General features: G+C 43.1%; 1 protein-coding gene across 1 annotated transcript; it reads right to left on the bottom strand.

Moving 5' to 3' along the window:
* Positions 1-4,847: 4,847 nt before the first annotated feature.
* On the bottom strand, positions 4,848-10,953 carry PLK2 (polo like kinase 2). The gene is made up of 14 exons (XM_052778508.1): positions 10,693-10,953; positions 10,106-10,213; positions 9,824-9,940; positions 9,505-9,634; positions 9,138-9,225; positions 8,635-8,730; positions 8,207-8,405; positions 7,966-8,113; positions 7,445-7,542; positions 6,683-6,806; positions 6,172-6,412; positions 5,947-6,076; positions 5,748-5,858; positions 4,848-5,626 (listed from the first exon to the last, which is right to left on the bottom strand). The coding sequence occupies exons 1-14, from the start codon at positions 10,912-10,914 to the stop codon at positions 5,435-5,437; spliced, it is 2,004 nt and encodes a 667-aa protein (XP_052634468.1). The 5' UTR covers positions 10,915-10,953; the 3' UTR covers positions 4,848-5,434.
* Between the last annotated feature and the right edge of the window lie 8,424 nt (positions 10,954-19,377).

The following is a 19,377-nucleotide window of genomic DNA, read 5'->3' as shown; positions in this document are numbered from 1 at the left end:
CTCATGCAAGTATCTTTGATGCCCATACCAAAGGCATAACCGCATTTAGTACTTCTTCTGGAATATCCATTTCTTCATCAGGATTTTCTTCAGTTATTAAACATATCTGGGCTTTCCAAGCTGTCTCTGGCAACTGAACAGAGTCTTCAGAAAGGGTTGGTTGTGCATTCAACTTACAAGGTATGTCCCATCCAGGCAGTGGTAAGGAGCATTCTGGCATATAGAGAAATTAATGAGTTAATTCATTATCACCAACTGAACACTCCATAGGTTTTAAAAAATGGTTTTAAGGTCTTTTTCCCTGACACACCAACAATATTTATTTTAGTTTTACTTAAGGGTCCCTTACAACTAGTTAGTACAGAATGTATGGCTCCACTATCAACTGAAAAATCTATTATCTCATTCCCCTGCTTCACTAGAACCAGAGGATTGGCTGGGGAGATTTTAATAGATTCCTCTGATCCCCTTCAGTCTAACCCTATTTCTGTCATTACTTCAGTAGCTTCCTCTTTCCTCTTTCCCTGATCATTAGAGACATTAAGGCATTCCTTTTTCCAACGTCCCTCATGTCTACAATATGCACATTGATTTCCTCCTAAAGGGATGTTGTAATTTTCTCTATCATAACTTGCCTGTCCTCTTTCCCTTCCTTGAAATCCGCCTCTTCCATGTCCCCTTCCTCACCCTCTACTTCTCCCATCATTTAGGGCAGCTACTAAGGACGCCTGAATTTTGGCTTGTCCTCGTTTTTTCTTCTCAGCCTCCTCATCTCGATTATTATATACTTTATATGTAATGGATAATAACTGTGAAATTGTCATTCCACCTGCCCCTTCCACTTTTTGCAATTTTTTTCTCAGCTTGACCAATAAACAACATATTAAACAACATCAAATTGATCTAAATCAGTCCATTGTTGTGCCACTTCGCACAATCTCTCATAGAAAGCAGAAGGGGTCTCTTTATCCCTTTGCCTTACTTCATATAATTTGGACACTATGCATCCCTTCAAGATTGCTTCAATATGATCTAACCACCTGTTTCCATTTTAATAAATCAGAGATGGTAAATGGTACATGTAGGTATACTGGTGTTCCTTCTGGTCCCACTGCTTGTCTAAGGGGAACCTGCACTATAGGTTTCTGTTGTCTTGTTCTTCCTGAGACTGGACTCATCACTTTCTTCATCACTCAAACTATTTGCCTCTGAATTCCTAGGGGGGGATACTAGTAATTGTACATCCTCTTCATTTTTTCCGGTCTCAGTTTTTCCACCCCCACATCCAATGCAACAAGATTTAGTTCCTTTTTCCTCTTTTTTCTTTCAGTGCATGTATAGCAATTTGATATTTAGAATCTACTAAGCCACATTTTTTTTTTTAACATCCCAATTATTTCTCAAAGTAAAGAATAAATCAACATAAGGTACCTTATCCGATTTTTCAGTCCTATGACAAAACAGCATTAATTGTAATATAAAATTGTATTTCAAAGATCCATTTTCTGGTCACTTCTCACCATCCTCTAATTGGTATTGTGGCCACCACTGATTACAATAGCATTTTAGTTTACCTTTTGTCAGGGTATCCACACCAAATTTACTCCAGTTCTTTAGGATGCATCCTAAGGGAGAGCAGGAGGGTACTTCCTGGGAAGCAGTAGCGCCCAATTCAGTACTGAAAAGAATTTAAGAGGGACGTCTCCCTTCGTCTTCTGCTGCATATCCTCCTTGATATGTCTTACGCAGGATCCAATTTAACCAGATGCTACCAAAACAAGGGATGTCTCTCTTTGTTTTCTGCTGTGTATCCTCCTTGATATGTCTTACTTAGGATCCAAATGCTCACTACTTTTCAGTAGTCATCCTCTCCCCCTTTTTTCTAAAAAAAATACCTCTTTTAAATAGCATTGCACCATTGTGTCGCTTACCACCTGACCAAAGGAGAGGAGCTGATGGAATCCCCGATCAACAGGTCGGTGCACTGGAGTCCACTCAGTTCTTTTCTCCCCATCGGGTGTGGCAAGATGATTCGGGCAAGGCTGTCAGCGCGGTCCCATCTGGGTTGCCAGAAAACTGTTGTCCCACAAACGGGGTTCATTTACCCAGTGTGCAAGACAATAACACACAGGGTTGAGATATTTTCAAATTAATTTCATTGATGCGCATGAATGGGTGCCTGTCTCAAGACAGCACACGCTTGTCTCAAAAATTCTCACATTTATACACTTAACTAATACATAGTCATCATTATCTTCCTTAATGATTGGTCCTTTCTTCTTTGCCCCTCATGTAAATTAGTGCTCAGACTCTGTCGTCTTCCTTCACTGTCTTCTTTTGAGTAGGTGGTATCATTTGAGTAGGTGGTCAATGAGTCAGTGGTCACAATCTCCCCTCTGTAGGAATTACCTTTTGCCTCCTCCTTCCCCAATCTTGGCAGTTCCAAGCGGTTCTTCAAGGTTTATTGACTAGACTACAATCCACTACCTTTTCTGACATAAACATAAAGCCCCATTGTCTAGTAGTTAGTTCCTAAACCCTAAATCAAGTCTAGTTATTGTTTCCCTATTTTAAATATTAACAGGTGGGGGCTGTACACAGGACTTTAGCAGCTCCCTGGTTATTTCAATCATATTATACATATTAATTCATAACAACGTGATTGGGTAAAGAAGGTCAATTAGTGCACTACAGCATCTTATTTAAGACAGGATCCACCTTGGGAAAGAATTTCAGAACCTTTGTTCCTCATGCAAGTTCTTATATTACAGATTTTAAAGCAGCTGTCCCCTCTTGGCCTGAGGGACTAGGGCAAAGGTAGTGTACTTTGAAATGGGTATTTCTCCTTAACCTGATTTAAACACCTCTCTTATTTTGCAATATGAAAATAAAAACTGAGGTAAGGATGCAGAGCACTAGCCAGAAAGATACAAAAGGATTTAGAAAGCACCAAGCATGGTCCTGGTACCACACATACACATTGCATACAAATAACTGATTCACTTGACTGTATTTGTGTGAGGTGCATTACAACTATCCACAACCAACTAGCATCGTACAATAGGATTCGGGGCTTTTACATCCACTTTTATACATCCTACACTTGTTTATTTGCTTACACCAGCCTGAATTTCAGCCATAGAAAGATAGTTTTGATACTCAAAGAAATTATAGTAGCTGAAGTAAAGGTTCATGCTTTCTCCAGCACATAAGCAGTCAAACAAAGAACAGGTTTTCCATTTGAAGAAGTTAAGTAGCATAGCTCAAGTAACTTTTGTGTTTCAAATGCACAAAAACTGTATGCTTACTGGTGTCGTAAACAAAAAGTGAAATCTTACTTCGTAAGACAAAAGGGCTCAACAGCAGCTCTATCCTTGCAGCAGAATTAGGTAAGTCATGGCCTACCAGGAATAAAATCAATCATTATCCCTTAAAGAAAGTAGACAGCTGGGAAGCTGAATTCTGCTCACTATAGCAGGTATATATTTAACTTCACTGAATTGCCTAGAGTTACATTAATGAACCCATCTGAAGAACTCAATTAGGTCTTCCTGTCTAGACATGAGAAGTAAATAAATATCACCTAATGCATGGTATTCAATACAAGGAAAACAGTCACACTGATACATACTTGCTGCAAGATGAAGCAAGCCAGTGATACCTCCTCTGCTCACTATTTTGGGTTGACATCTGTACTTTGTTTAGTCTGCACTTCATTACATTGAGTGCCTGCTCCTTGCATTCAGCTGCTTTGATTGAAACACCGATGGCAATTGAGGTCTGTCTTTCAGAACAGACCTCATTCAGTTATATGAAGATTAATCCAAATAAGCAGTTGAACTACTGCTTGCTGCTGCATCAGCACAGTTGCTTGCAGGCTGCTGTGCTTAGATAAGTCCAGGCGCTATGTAGTATCTAGGGAGAAATAAGCCCAGCCCACAAGTAGATATTCAGCCCCTGCACTGAGTCATGAGTCCTCGATAATCCAATCATTTGCATAGTTTAATTGACAAATGGCATTGCCTTCAGTTTAGAAAAGCAATTCCTCTAGTAAGTGTACACCTATTAGCAGTGGGATTGTACTAAACAGCAGGCCATCTCTATGCTGTCCTCAGCTGTTTTGAGCTACTTTACAGAGAACTTACAGCATACCATAAATGGTATTTGGTCTTACTAACACTTCTGGTTGTCTACTGTTATCAGCTTGGTAGAATAAGCCCAAAGTTGATACTAAGTCAGCCTTTAATATTCTCACCATTTTGATTTTACTTTACTGGGGTTACCGTTTAACCAAGGGTAGAAAGACACATACAATAAAGCACAACAGAGGGGCAGTGATAGCTATGGACAATTCATTCTACTACTGAGGTGTCAGGATAATTCAGTCCCTTGGTGAATAAGAGCAATGCTTCCACAGCAAATAAGAGAAGGAAGCTTGTACAGCTCATTATCATAGTTACTGTCCACGAAGTATCATGTAGAAGTAAGGAGTTCATTTCAGTCAGTGTAAAAATATCAATTCTGGGATGTAATATCTTGAAAAGATCCCTACTTTTGTTTTTAACCCCTAGGACAATAACCAAGTGTCAAGGCCTACATCATTACACTGCAAGCTCCATCAGCAGTTGCTTTAGGGTTGCTGCTATAATTAGCAGCAGCATAGTGGTGCTTATGATGACAAGTGCACATAGACACAGACAAACTGCTCAGTGTTAGAGCCTGTCATTCATATCCTGTCCTGTAGCAGACTTTTAAAAAGTGGCACAAGGAAAGCAGACCTGCAAGATTTCTGGTAATGTAAAGCAAAGCATGTGAAGTTGCGTTGTAAAAAGAGCAGAGAATGATGCTTCCAATTTCCATTCACTTTATTGCCAACAGATTTATATTTAAAATGCCAAAGTCCAAAAAAGAGTTGTATAATAAATACTTCACTTTAGGCTGTAATAAATAAAAAAAAGTTATTAACAAGGAATGCACTTTGCCAGCCACAAGTGTGGGTATTTTTGAAAAATAAGGGAGGGAAAAAAAGAGTATGGCCATAGTTCACAGTTAAGCAGCCAGCAGCTGCTCATTACAGCTATTCCACAACAATGGAGCTCTCCATTCCCTCCCTTTCCAGATGCACATTCACAGTTTAACTCCATCAGAAATGCTCTCTTACAGACCAAGCAGTCACACTCTGCTCAGAGTTCAAGTTTAAAATATCTTTAACACACACATGAAGCAAGAAAAACTATGGTCCGAAGAACTCCTTGTCACACCATTTTAGTCCAACAGTAGGTTTAGGCATCTAATACATGTGTGCCCGGCACACTAGGACAGTCAAGTTTTCGTACCACCACACATCCATCATCAACATACTAGTTTCTCCACCATCTCCACTGTAGATTTCACAGTGAACAAGAGGGTCTGTTTGGTTTAACAGTCATTCCCTTCAGTTACATCGCTGCAGCAGCATGTTCAGAGCATATTCCATTCTGTGTTTTAGTTCCAACAAGCATCCAGAAACCAGAAGAGTTGTCAGACGAAACGTTGTAGATATCCTGTCTTCATTGATGTAGGTAAGGAGATACTCCTCACTCTGATTGCAAATGATGATTTTTGTGTGATCATGATAGAAGTTCACCTGTAAAAGAGAAGTGAGTTCTTGTTTGTATACTTTCTCCTCTCAGTTTCCGGCACTTATCTAGTTTTATTGCAGTAAAGTATTTTAGAAACATTTTCTCCAGTGATGCTACCAAACTTACTTGAAACGTGCCATCATTGAAGAGCATCATTAATGCTTTATCAGATTTAAGCCACTGTAAGAGGTAAAGCCTGGGCCTGCGTACATCTGTTAGGCTGGGCAAATCTCCTCCCTAGGAAAGGGAACAGGCACGATGCTAAGCACTCAGTTCACATTTAGTGTATTTTTACAGCTCAAGATCCAGAAGGTACTGAACTTACATCCATGAGGTTCTCTTCCATGTAGTGAGAGAAGTACTTCAGTACAGTTACTTGGCTAATGAACTGTTCAGGAGCTTCTGTGGCTGAGAAGACAGAGCACTGGCCTAGCTCAGCATAGTAGTGAACTGTCCTGTAAGAGGAGAAAGTAAGGAGGTTAGAGATGAGATAAAAGCATTTCATGTTTAAACTGCCTTAGTGAGTTGTCAGTTCTGCAATCATTCTTACTTTTTGTCTGGCAGAAGGCTCATATGTGCCCCATTGTTGAAAAGGACACCAACAGTGTGATCTGACAGCTGGTACCCAAAGCCATACTTGTTAGAGTAGTCCACCCATTTTGTAACCCACTGGAAGGATGCTGTCAGCTGTTCTTTGGGAATGCTGTCTCCTTCTGGCATGTTCTGCAGACATGCTCGCAATACCCTTGCGACTGTATCAGCAACGCTTCCCATGGTACTGTCTTCCAGGCCTGAAAGAGAAGGATTATTAGACTGACAAAAGCACACAGAGAGCAGGCTTTCACTGTAAACTTTTCAGTTATCTAGGCTGTAACTTTAAGAAGTTTAGCCTTTATGGCTTTCCAGTTTTAATTCTTCCAAAATATTTGCTGTAAAATTTAGAGCATCAAAAATAAGGGGTGGGGAGGAACGCAGCTCTTTGTTTCAAGCTTCCAAGTCTTGAGAGATGAAGAAAGTAGAGGTGGGATTTAGAATTAGAGATTACATTTCACTGCACTTACATTCACTGCTACTGCTGCAGCTTCCCAAAGTTCCTCTGACTATCATTCGAATAGAGTCTCCAGTCTGCTTAGTTTCTGGCAATGCTCCTGGCTTTGCCACTGTTGTGATAAGAGTCTGGATCTCCTAGAAGAGATGTCAGACATATAAACATCAAACAAAACACAAGCCAAGGCTTATACACAAGTTTTGCATGGCTCTCCTGTTTCTCAACAAATGATAAATTCCAGGGAAACTGGTATTAATGTTTCCAGCAAGTACAAAGAGCTGCTGTTAGACTGAGCTTAAAGAAGCATGCCAGGTCTTTCCATTCTTTAGATCTTCAATTTGCATCTTACATGCTATTAATCAGTCCTCTGCTCTCTTGCTCTGTCAAGAGAACAGCTGTGTGCAGGTCTGAACACCAAATGGTAAGAGTTGGATCTCAGCAATTTATTCTTTAAGAAGTCCTAGTTACTCATGAACTGAAGCCCTGTATTTGGAATATTGGGAAAGAGCACCTGGCAGACAAGTTACCACACAGACGACAATGGAGTCTAGGCAGATACTATAATTACTGAAAAGCCAAAATTGATAGTCTCCCTACAAAGGCTACCATACCTTGATGAAGCTTGGTTAAGCCCTCTTAAAACAACTCTGCTAATCATTTAAGCTTGATTATGCTGTGTACAGCCCCAGCTCTGATATCCAAGTCAAATATAATTTAATTATAGTTACTCCACCCAACTGTTATTGGATTTGAATTGAACTGTGCTTGCATTTACCTCATCTGTTTTGTGTTCGTGGGGCTGCTGGGTTATCGATGTCTTCTTCATATCATGCCTGAGCTTGTAAATTTCTTCATCCTCTTTAGCTAGTCTGTCTGTAATACAGGAAAAAATACTTAACACTGAATCTGGAAGTGCTGTTCTGTTACAGGAAGCCTAACAAGTTAGCTGCAGAAAGTGCATTGTCTCCCTCCAGTAGCTTCTTCTAAACCTGCCATAGTCTCCCAGAACAGTGGTGCCATTATACACAGACCACTAAGAGACTAAACTTTAACAGACATTACAGACTAACAGACAGCCAATATAGATTGTCAGTATGCCATAAGAAGCATTTACTTATGTAAGTTGGCATAGGTTGCAGGCTGCCATCTATACTTACTGATAAAGAGGTCAAAACTAACCCCGGGAAGCTCTGAGACATAAATACAAGTGCTCCATTGCTATCTCATTGCTGTACATTACTAGCATGACATTGATGGCATAGAGATAAGTTTCAAGCATAGCTACAACCCACTTACTATGTGTGTCGAAGTATCTGGCTTTATCCTTTTTACCGCCAAAAAGAGCAGCAGCTGCTTTTTTGAAGAAATTTTTAGCAGGACTTGACAAATGGAAATCAGGAACAGTGTGACAACAGCTAGCAGAAAGTCTATCAGGTGTAAAGCCCTGTGGAAATGAGATGCAAAAAACAATTTTTAGACCACAGAGTGCATTTTTTGCGTGGATATGTTTTCAGCCAGAACACTAGACAGTACAAACCTGTAAGAAAAAATCATGTCGAATAATTTCATCTAAACTGGGCCGATCTTCAGGATTTTTTGACAACATGCTAGCTATTAAGTGTTTTGCAGGTGCCAAGAGAGATGAAGGCAGGCTGTATCTTGCTTCCCTTATACATCTGTATGTTTCTTTAAGATTTGTGGTCTCAAACGGGGGTCTTCCCAACAGCATTGTATACCTGTTTAAAAGCAAAGGAAACCAATCTTATTTCTTTTACATACCCACAATACTTATCTGCAACTACTGAAAAGGCTTTGTCTGCCTCTTAACATGAAGGAGAATTTTTGCACTTGGGCTACATATGTATAAAGGGCTGCAAACTGATGCAGTACTGCATCCCCTTTGAACTCTTAAAAGCCTAAGCCAGTGGTAGAAATATTTCATTTCAAAGGCAGTGAAGTACTTACATTACACAGCCTAAGGCCCAGATGTCAGATTCACAACCATGCCCTTGTTTGTTGAGGACTTCTGGAGAGAGGTAATTTGGTGTGCCACATATTGTTCTGCAAATCAAAGAGGCCACAGAGCTGGTTAGTATTTCAGATAGAAAGAGGAGAGAAGCTATTTTCCATAGGGCAGGTTTTCCTCTCAAGTTTGGACAAGAACTTAGAGACTCCTGAAGAGAAGCTCTATGAATGTTAGTAGTGTAGACATGTTTCATGGTGTCTTCATGACACAGGAACAGCAGACTCGTATCTGCACTATTCATCAGTCAGGTACCCTGCCTCTGGCATTTGCTATTATCCATATGCTCAGAGGAAAGCAGAAGTCACAGCATGGCAGCCTGTTTTCTAGAAGGGGAAATCTTGATCCCAGAAGCAATTAGCTTTTGCTGTGGAACAGGATTTCTCATTTCTAAATGAATCTGGTTTCATTTACTACTAGACTTTACATTTTTTGATGCTCCTACCTCCTCCTGTGCTCCAGTGGTTCCAGCCTAGCTGCCAAGCCAAAGTCACCCAGTTTTAGTTCCATGTTCTCATTAATGAAGAAGTTACCTAGGAGACAGAGAAATTCCAGTTAGTTCTTTTCTTGCCAGGTAGGAATGCATTTGCCACAGGTGCTGAGTCATACCCTGTTCAAAGCCAGAAGCTAGCCAAGATTTTTTTTTTTAATTAGAAATGCTTAATGTCATCCCTTAAGCACTCCAAGTTTCCACTGTTAAGACAGACTGAGCTGATTCTGTTAATTAAGCTATCACCATACAAGTGTAAAGTGGTACAATGCAGACAGGGTTGGAGGAGCACAGTTTGAAGTTGGCGAGGTGCAGAACTTACCTAGTTTAAGATCCCTGTGCAAGATTTCCTGTTCATGAAGATACTTTAGCCCTGACACAATTTGCCTGAGGTAGTATCGTACTTCTGGTTCTGTCAATACCTTCCGCGCTTTTAAGATGTGAGCCATTGACTGCAGATGAAAAACAAAGGCAGAAATGTCACTGAACATTCACGCATAAGATCCACCTTAGGCAAAAGTAAATCAATGGATGGAGAAACGACAACTAAAGGCACAAAAAATACCTTTTACACATCGCACATTTAAATTAGTTGCAGACTGAAGTAAGTAAATACTGGATTTCTCCCAGCTGATGCTCACCCTTCTACTGCAGTACTCCAGAAGAATGTAAATATTCTCTCTGTCTTCAAAGTAGTGGTAAAACTGCACAACATGTCTATGATTAAGCATTCTGTGCAGCTCAATCTCCTTATCAATCTGAAGAGACAAGGGGGGGGGGGGGGAGCAGTGTAGTTAGCCTTGCGTCCACAAGGTTGAACAGACAGCTCTATCAGAAGCATTTCAGGAAAAGGGCTGGGCAACCCAGCACACAAAGACAGTTTAAGGATAAAAAAAAGAATAAAATCGTTCATGTACACACACCTTCTCCCTTTGATGAGGTTTTGCTACTCTGCTGTGAGGAATGATTTTTGCAGCATAAACTTTATTTGTTGTCAAATCCGTCATCTCATAACACTTGGCGAATCCACCCTAGAGAGACACACGAGAAAAAGATAATTATGGCAGGTACGAAAGAAGTCCCACACTTAGTCATTGACCAGCTCACGTATTAGTCAAGGAGCACAACTTCCTTCGCACAGGACAATTTGGTAAAAGACAGGTCTTAGGTTCATGGCGTATCTGGAGGTTCGCGCTGCGGTTCCCCCACGCCCCGCGTGCAACACCAAAGTCATTTTTGTAGGCTCGCCCGAGCTGAAGGCACGATTCCGCCTGTACTTCGGGGCAGAGATGAATCGGGGAGAGGAAGGGTGCTCGGCCCCACTGCGTCTGGACCGGGGCAACGCAGAGGCGAATCCCACGCGGGGCTGGTCGGGGGGAGACGGGGGGGGGGGGGCGGCAGCGCGGCGCACTCCAGCATCCCCCGGAGAGAAGCGGCCTCGCAGAGGCAGCGGCAGCGCCCGCCCCACCGAGGCGCACCGGGCACCACCGGTCGCCGCCGCGGCCATTACCTTTCCGAGCACCTTGCCGCGGCAGTAGCGCTTCCCCGTCGTGGGGTCGGTTATAATCCGGGAGACTTCGGCGGCGTGGTGGGCGTTGTGGTGCTGGTGCGGCTGCTCCTCCGCCTTCTTCCTCCGCGACTCGCCGCCGGCCGCTCTGCCCAGCGCCCCCTCGCAGCACTTGGCTCCGCCGCCGCCGCCCGGCGGGTAGGCGATGGTCCGCAGCAGCTCCATCTCCGCGCTCTCCCGGCTCCGTCCTGCCCTCCCGGCTCCGTCCTGCCCGCCCGCCTCCGCCCCGCTCCCCCTGCCGCGCCCGCCCCGCCGCGACACCGAGCAGCGCCCCGGCTCGCCCCTTATATGGCGGGCGGCGGCTCCGCCCCGGCGCTGGCGGACGGCCCCCGCCGGGGCCCGGCTCCGCCCGCCCGGCTTGGCCCGGCCCCGAGGCGGCCCGAGCGGCGCGGAGCGGAGCCGGGCCGGAGCGGGCTGCCCTGGCCTGGCCTGGCGTGGCCAGCCGTGCGGCGGGAGGGGAGCAGCTTCGCGGGGCAGGGGGTGAAGCCCGCTCGAGTCCTGGGGGAGCCGGGCCGGGCGCCTTTGGGCTCGCCCTGCAGCGCGCTCCAGCTGCGGTGGCTGCTCTGCCCACCGCCGCCCCCCGGGTGGGAACTCGGCGAGGGGAACCTCAGCGGGAGGTGTGTTTTCCCGACTCGGCTGTTGCTGCTTGCGGGGCAGGAGGAGCTTCTGGTAGACGATCCGTGCTGTGGCCTGTGTGAGCAGCCCCCTCACAAGGGTCTGTTGCTGCACATGAGGAAAGGAATGAATTGTTCGCACCTATGCCGGAGCAACTCCAGCACAGCAGAGAGCCAGCGACTGTTTCTTATCTCAGCATGAAGCTGAGGCCCATGGACTTGCTCAGACAGTGCAAGTCATTGGGGTGCATGCCCCAGTGCCAAGGAGCTACCCTGTCCCTCCTTTTGCAAGGGAGAACCCAGGCCTAGTGACACCCCTCAGAGTTGTCTGACAACAGCCAGCTCTGAAATCTTCTTTTCGCAAGCAGAGGCATTTCCTCAAACATCCCAAATGCACATAAATTAATTTTGAAGACCCCTGAAGGCAATTGTAATCCAGGACTTCTGAACTAGATGTTTGAGTACAGCTAATTGTTGAAGAGTGAAGTATGTCTATAGGAGGAAAGTTTTACAGTGTCAACATCAGGATGCATGCTTTATCAGACACCACCACCCTACCCCACTCCCCCCCCCCCCCCAAAAAAATCCAAACCAAAATACCAGCAAAAGTGCAGAACAACAATATCACTGACTCTGTTTTTTACTGGACATGCGCTCCTGCATGCAGGTGTCTTACTTTCTACCTCACTCGGCAAAGTCTACTCAAGTCATGTTAGTATTACTAGTGATTAACCATAGGGATAGAGGTAAAAACAAGGGAAAAATTGGGATACAGAGACTGTACCCAGTTCTGTGCCCACTCACCCCCTAACCTTACAAGTACTGGCTTCCCAGGCGAATATTGTTTCCCTCATACAATTTAACTTTCTCCAAATTAGTATCCGTTATTACAAAATAAATTACATAATGTTAACGTGATATCCTGATGCTTTGTTTTCTGTCAGTAAGTTGCCTTGGTCTGCTGTGCTGAAAGGCATATGGGGAAAGGGGAAAACACGCAGGATAGACATACACATTTCCCCTCCACTGGAAAGAAGTGGTACTACACATGGTAAAAAGCAAATTTAAGGAAAACAGGCTTTGTGTGATAAAAGTTTAGGGGAGATTGTTAAACTTGACTTTAAGAGGGCACAAGCACAGGGTTAAAGCTGAATATACAAAGTGTTCTGCTAAGCAAGACTGGGACTATATTTATTCTCACATACTTTGCTGAAGCAAAGTCTTTAAGCTGTGTTCCCTCTGAGTTACAAAAGGCCACGAGGGTGCCAGGCTGTCCTGTGCAGTCTGTTCAGTTACTCTTAAGATTGCTTCTCCCACTTTGGCACAAGTAGCATTTACCTAACACTTATCTCAAAGTGCCAAGTTTACCATACTATTCATTGTGAAGTTTTACAAAGGAAAAGCTGTTGCAAGAATAAGAATTTTTGACAGCAATCTTAACCCTGATGATGAATTGTGTTTCTGCCCTTTCTGCCTCTGAATTTGCTCTTTCATCTTCTCCAGTCTTTTCACTGTCTTGCAAGTTCTGCCCTGCCTTCTAAGTCCAAATATGCACAGCTCATCAGGTAACTTTAGCTGTAGGTACTAAGTTCAATACTTAAGTGCTCCAGAGGCCTCTAAAGGTATATGTGCTGGCACTTATATTTCTTAGCTTCTGTGGAGAGCTGCTGCATATTTTTCAGTTAATATATTTCACTTCTTCTTTCTAAAGCTCTTCTCTTGGAAAAAATAATATTAATGCAAAGGCTTGAAACTGACCCCTTCATATTTTGCAAAAGGAAAGCTATCCTAGCCAGCACTCTGTAATCTCCCACTTTTTCTTCCAAGTTACATCAGCAGAGTGCCCAAGTGTACCTGCAGCCTGCACAAGAAGCTCATTTGCAAGCTAGCTAAGATAGCAGCAGCTCTGTAGCCAGATCAGTATGCAGCACTGCAGTTACCCTGCCAAGAAACAGGGCAAATGTAGCCCAAAATCAGGCTTCAGACATGCCTTCTGTCTCTGGTTCCATAAAAATGTAATCCCTTATCCCTACAGCTTTGTTTTGACACAAGTGTACAGGTTTTTTTTATAAAAGCCTGATTATGGAGGGTCTGGGAAGCCTGGGCATGCATAAATCCCTGGGTCAGATGAGGAATGAGAATTTGACAGAGTCATAAGTGGCCTAATTACAGGCTTGTGGGAAGAAGGTCTTGGCAGGAACCACTCGTCCTTGCCCTAGCATTGGGAAAAAGAGGTGTTTGAAGAATTAAAGTTCCAGAAAGAAGTGCATTAAATCCTGGATGTCTAACTCCCTGCATATTACAGAGCCTTGGCACTGTGTTCATGGCCATGAATCTCCCAGGGCAACCAGGTCCTTATGTGAAATCAGTATCAACACCATCTACCCGGCCTCCAGACTGTCTCACAAGTGAAATTCCTTCCTACTGTGCCACTAACATGTTTTTCCATCACCAGTAGGCCAATCTGAGCCAATTCACTATGCTCATACAGTCACACACACCGATAGTCCTGCAGTCCACACTGGGCTCAGGTGGCAGCCCACGCTGGTTTGGGAGGCAGAGCTGGCCTTTTACCCAGCTGGCCTCATCACTTGCTTTCTGCTACCAAAACCTCTGCTCGCCTGCCTCAGGTTAGCTGTCGGCAGGACCATGTTTTCCATTAGCCGGTCGTGGAGTGCCCTCAGCTGCTGAAACGAAGTTATGACAGTTTGTCCGAAAAGAAGTGTATTCTTCTTAAGGCTGGGACAAACTAATGAGCCCCATGAATAGCATTGTCACTGGAATACGTACCAACATATATGCATGATAAAAGTTATGCAGCTTATTTCTAGAACATCACCCTACAGAAACTGTGTTATTAAATTTGTGGCTTTTGCATGAAGTGCTTCACAATCCTTTGCAACTTGTCAGAGGAGAGAGTAGTTATGTCTGGAGAAACTATTGTTAATCTTACTGTATTTTAGTGATTGACTAAGTCTCATTTCTCCTCTTGACTTCTTCAAATTAAGCTCATCGCCTTAATTTCATTCTTCTAGTCTAACCTTTTCTACCCCACCAGCCCTACACCTGCCTTTTCCCATCACCCTGTATGGGTCTGTACGTGCTCTGCTTCTATGTTCCACACTTTCCCTGTTCTCTGGGGCACTTGCTGTTGTGCTTCCAGTAAAGTACTCATTTCATAGCCTGTAGGGTCTCTAGCATAGGCAGCCTCACCAAATAAAGTATAAAACACATAAAAGCCGGACTAGATAAAGAAATAAACATTTGCTCTGATGCTGCCATGCATTTTCAGTGTACCACTTCCCTTGCAGGATTTTATTGTCACAGATCATCCCCACACACAGGTGTGATACCATTTGTCCTCCCTAACTCACTGCAGAGTTAGTGCAAAGCACTTGTTTCTGCTATACATCATGTATTTTAATTTCCTTTGTTTGAAGCTTGGCAAAGTTTCCAAAGACCTGAATTCTTCTACAGTTTCATTTGAAGGGATCTACTAATTAAAAAGCAGGCAGACTACCAAGAGCTTAAAGCAATCATGTTTTCCCAGAAAAATCTCCAGAAAAGAGGGTACTTTTAGCCCAGTTGTCACATAGGCTGTGCTAGTTCTTGGTTCCTTCTGGGGTGGTGCCAAGGTCTGTTCCCACCCTGCCAGTTTGGTGTGGGTTCCCTGGTGCTGGCAGGAAGGCAGAGCTGCAGTTGTGGTGGTTATAGGATCCTGTATTAGGTCACCAAAGACACAAAACTCTATTTCCTGGAGTTTAATGAGTACCTACATGGTCAGGATGGCTGGCTGGCTTTGAAAGGTGTTCCCCCAGTGCAAAGATAAAGTATGGGAAATAATATAACTCCAATCAAGTGTCAGTGTCAAGAGAAGACAGTATCAGAGAAACTCAGCTTTCTTTTATCCATCACTACCATCACACTCCTTCCCCATGCTGCTTGGGTTGAGTAACATCTCACAGCTTGATTTCAGGCACTAGACCCTGCACTCAGGACTGCAAACACCTTCATACAGTGCCTACTTCTAAGAGTGAAGTCAGACCACAGGTTTGCACATTGTGGTATTTTTCTCATTTTGTTTTTTCACAGCTTGACTTGTTTTTCTTGCACATCCCAGACCAAAACAAAGATATACTAACCTCAAAGTTAACAGTACTGCAAAAGTAAAGGCTTTAAAGCCTTTGCCTTTACTTCTAAAGGTTGATCAAAATTGTTATTTCAAACTTGCAAGGTTAATAGTTGAGGACGTGTTTGCACAGACAATATTGTCAGATACATCGCCTCCTTCAGTGAAATTCTCTGTGGCCTCTATTTGTCACCCTTGCAATGCACTGGGGACAACTGAGAGTGCCAACTGTATTACCCATCCATAAGAAACAGTTTAACCTAATGACCACAAACACATGCAAATACTTCATGCAGTGTCTTGTAGGAATTACACCCCTTCTGCCTCTGCCTGCAATGTGAATGCTCCTAAGTGCTCTACTTAGCCAAAGAGTATCTGTCCACAAGATATTTAGCCAGACATCCTGGCACCCTGGCCACCCATTCTGCCTGCAGCAGCTTCTTCCAGATGCTGCTACTGCTTCTGATGAACAGCTGGTGATTTTCAGTACTCAGCTGAAGGCACTTGGAACTTTATGAGACCAGGACTTAAGGTACTGCCTGCCAGTGATATAATGCCTATGCCCAGAATTAGCCTGCCTCCCATATAAATGACCGCCGAAACCATTATGCAACTGCATCAATCATGCAGCAGGAACAAAGATCTGTGTGATGGTAAAGCATCATGCCCAGTATTAGAGACACTTGGCTTCAAACCTGAAGAACAATCAGAGTAGTGTTTTGTGCCCTAAGAACTGTCTAGATTCTTTTGCTTTTTTTTTTTTTTTTTAGCCCTTCTCAATGTCCAAATATCTTAAACATAAAACCTCCTTGTTAAAGGAAATAATGCCAAAGGGTAGTCAAAATCCTCTAAACAGAACAAAGTGTTCAGTACTTCAGTCAGTTTCCCCTCCTGCTCTCCCTTCTCATTTCCAGTGTCAATCTTCCAACTACTGCAGGACACAGAACAGGAGACAGTTTCCTACTGATTAGGCTAAGCACTTATTTTCTTTCTATGGGTAGGAAAGCAGTTTCCTGAATCCACAGAGCAGAAGTCAGTGTTACTGGTGCTCAGATAACACAGACAACGCAGTAACAGTTATGAGGTATATCGGGTAAGAGCCCATGCCCCAGGTTATCTGTCTCCACGACACTCCTTTCTGTCAAGAACAACCATATCTATTTTTCATGCACATGTTGCCAGTAACTAAACATGTACAGGCCACTTCTGACTATATATTACAAACATGAAGCACAAAAGAGGGGAACAAGTATTCAGGAGATTGAAAGCATTTGTTACCTTATTTTCTGCAATTAACTATGCTTGTAGAACAAAACAGCTACAAAGAACTACATGTTCCGGCAGACAGGAGTACAAGTCATTATTCCTAATCCTCAACAGTTGCATATAATGTTCAAAACGCAGCAAGACAGCGATGCATGTCTTATGGAAGCCTAGATATGGAGGAACTCGGGGAAGTTAGAGTTGAAGGTAGAAGAGCTGATGGTTTACAGAAAACTGAGTTACTGGGTGATTAGATACAAGCCAGCGCTTCCTTTCAGCACTGCACATACTACAGAGGCTCTTTGCTACCAAAGCAAGATGTGCTAGAAGCAATCCTGAACAGAGCAGAAGAGATAGCCTGCTCAGGAAGGAAAAGTGGCTGAAAACTGCTGTTGTCAGAACCAAGTGAAGCAACCACATCATCTGCAAAAGAAGGGTATCCTGTGCTCTTTTCCCCGTTGGGATTAGATTAAACCCAATTAACATTTATTGCCTTTCCTAGATTTCTTATATCCGCCAGTCTAATATCAAAGCAACAGGCTTAAACAAAAGCATGTAGAAAGGAGAGTTAGCACCGTATGTTACCATCAAAGTTGTTGTTCACCAGACATGACATGACAGACGCACGTGTTTAGAGATTCTGGGGAAAGTTTCTGAGAACGATGCTTTTCAATAAGCTGTTTTCTGTCTTGTATACATTAGAAGTTTTTCTAAGTGTTTCTTACTTCCATTTTGTTTTATATATAGATCACTACATATTTTCCAGGTAAGATTATTTTCTATATTTATGTAAATATTTAAAAGTTATTGGCACTACATTTGGTTTATTGGAGTTACACTTGTCCTGACTGCTAATCTGAAGAGTTGAAGCATGTTATTCGTAAAGTCAGTGTGTTGTCCCAAAAGTGGAGTCATTTAGCTGGTGTGTGAAACGCCAATATACACACAGAGAAGAGGTATTTTATTCCAATTCATGTTTGCGCAAAGATGGGGGCTAGGTGGTAATCCACAAAGCTAGCACACCTCATACCTAAACCAGCAGCAATTTATACAGTTCAGTTATACATATTTAATTTCCAAAGTTCTTGCCCAAAACTATTACTGGTAATTACTTACCTACCACCGTTTCTGTTGGGCTAAAGTTTTCCCCGCTTTGAATTAAAGGTAAAGTGTTCTTTTATTCTACAGTGCATGCTCAAGGCGGGGCGGGGGGTGGGGGGTGGGGGGTAGGGGGCGTAAGTCTTTTTTGTCTTGAATTCAGTTGGTGGTCGTGATCTCCCCCTGCTGCCTTTACCTTTCCTCCAGTTATGGAAGATCTTTGCTGACCTCCTGCCTATTAGCAATTATTCAACTTTTGGTGCTTCCTGGGGTAGAATGTTTCCTTCTTATCAGTCTGTTAGTTCTTCTTCAGGGGCACAGTCGTCAGCAAGGCATGCATTGTTTATACAAAGGGTATCCTGTTTCACAAGACCTTTGGGGCCTTTTTAAAGTGGTTTAAGTACATAATTTCTTAAGCACATCAAGTGTACCAAAAAAATAAATCATACACAAAAAATGGCATCTAATAAAAGTTGAGGTATCTAGGAAATAGAGATATAAAATCCAGTCTGCTGGCCTTTTTAAGAATAGAAATGAGAGCAAGTGGTGGTTAAGACAGGATGTATAAAAGAAAAGATGAACAAAAAGCATGCCCTAAATATCTAGGTGTGAAAATGAAAATCCCCACTAGATTTTTTCCGGCAACTCACTTTGATCTTTTTGTTCTAGCATCCTTTTCTGATTGAAGCTATTATTAGCATCAGCCACCCAGGGAAGGTAGGTAGGCCAATGTGGTAATTTCGTCTTCCTGAGCTTAGCTGTGTGGTCCACCAATGGCCAAAGACCTCAGGCAGTTATTGGACATCTGCTTTTTTAACTAGGGAAGCCAGAACCTTGAATAAAGCTTCTCATCAGTACAAAGAAAAAACCCAGGGGAAGGTACTTGACAACTGCAACAAAGACAGAACTATGGCTGAAAACCTGCTGGCAAAATGCACTAGCCAGGAGGGTAAATATTGCCCTCTGAACATGCAGAATCTGTCTGGGTACAGTCACCGACCCCACAGACTGGACACATGCTGGGGAGTAAAAAATATGTATGCGTCCCAGTACCATAGCAGATGCTTTTCTGCACACCTGCATTAAGAAGAGAAAGTTAGGAGTACTGAAAGGGAAAATGAGAACTCAGCTCCACAGCTACAAACTGACCCAGGCATTTTGTCCAGCACAGGAGATGTTTCGGAAACATTTAGTTCTGTCTAATCTTTAGCTTTATTTCAAATTGACATTTTAAGCAGGTTTGGATTGTGGGTTCTCAGTTGGCCTTTAATGTTTTGTATTACTTGATGTGGGGCAGGTGTTTTTAAATTTTGAGAGCATTTATTATTGGCTCAGAACAACCATAGTGGATTTATTGTGTAACAAATACATCACACTTTCATGTCTAAAGTGCATAGTCATAGCCCACAGCAAACGCAAAATAATGCAGAAAGATAATGCTCAACTGAACTTACAACAAGGTAAAAACATGAACACAAGTAGTCATTGTGGCTCAACAATGCCAAGAGAAGCTGTGGTACCTCG

The sequence above is a fragment of the Harpia harpyja genome, chromosome Z (assembly GCF_026419915.1).
Source record: "Harpia harpyja isolate bHarHar1 chromosome Z, bHarHar1 primary haplotype, whole genome shotgun sequence".
In the NCBI taxonomy this organism is placed as follows: Eukaryota; Metazoa; Chordata; class Aves; order Accipitriformes; family Accipitridae; genus Harpia; species Harpia harpyja.
This window is presented reverse-complemented; position numbering and strand designations above follow the sequence as displayed.

Bases quoted from the DNA above. Each gene is read 5' to 3' on its own strand.
- PLK2 (XM_052778508.1), bottom strand. From the start codon at position 10,914: ATGGAGCTGCTGCGGACCATCGCCTACCCGCCGGGCGGCGGCGGCGGA. The intron at 9,635-9,823 runs GTGAGCATCAGC...TTTCATCTGCAG, and splicing joins TGGAGTACTGCAGTAGAAGG to TCAATGGCTCACATCTTAAA. The intron at 6,413-6,682 runs GTAAGTGCAGTG...CTTCTCTTTCAG, and splicing joins CTGCAGCAGTAGCAGTGAAT to GCCTGGAAGACAGTACCATG.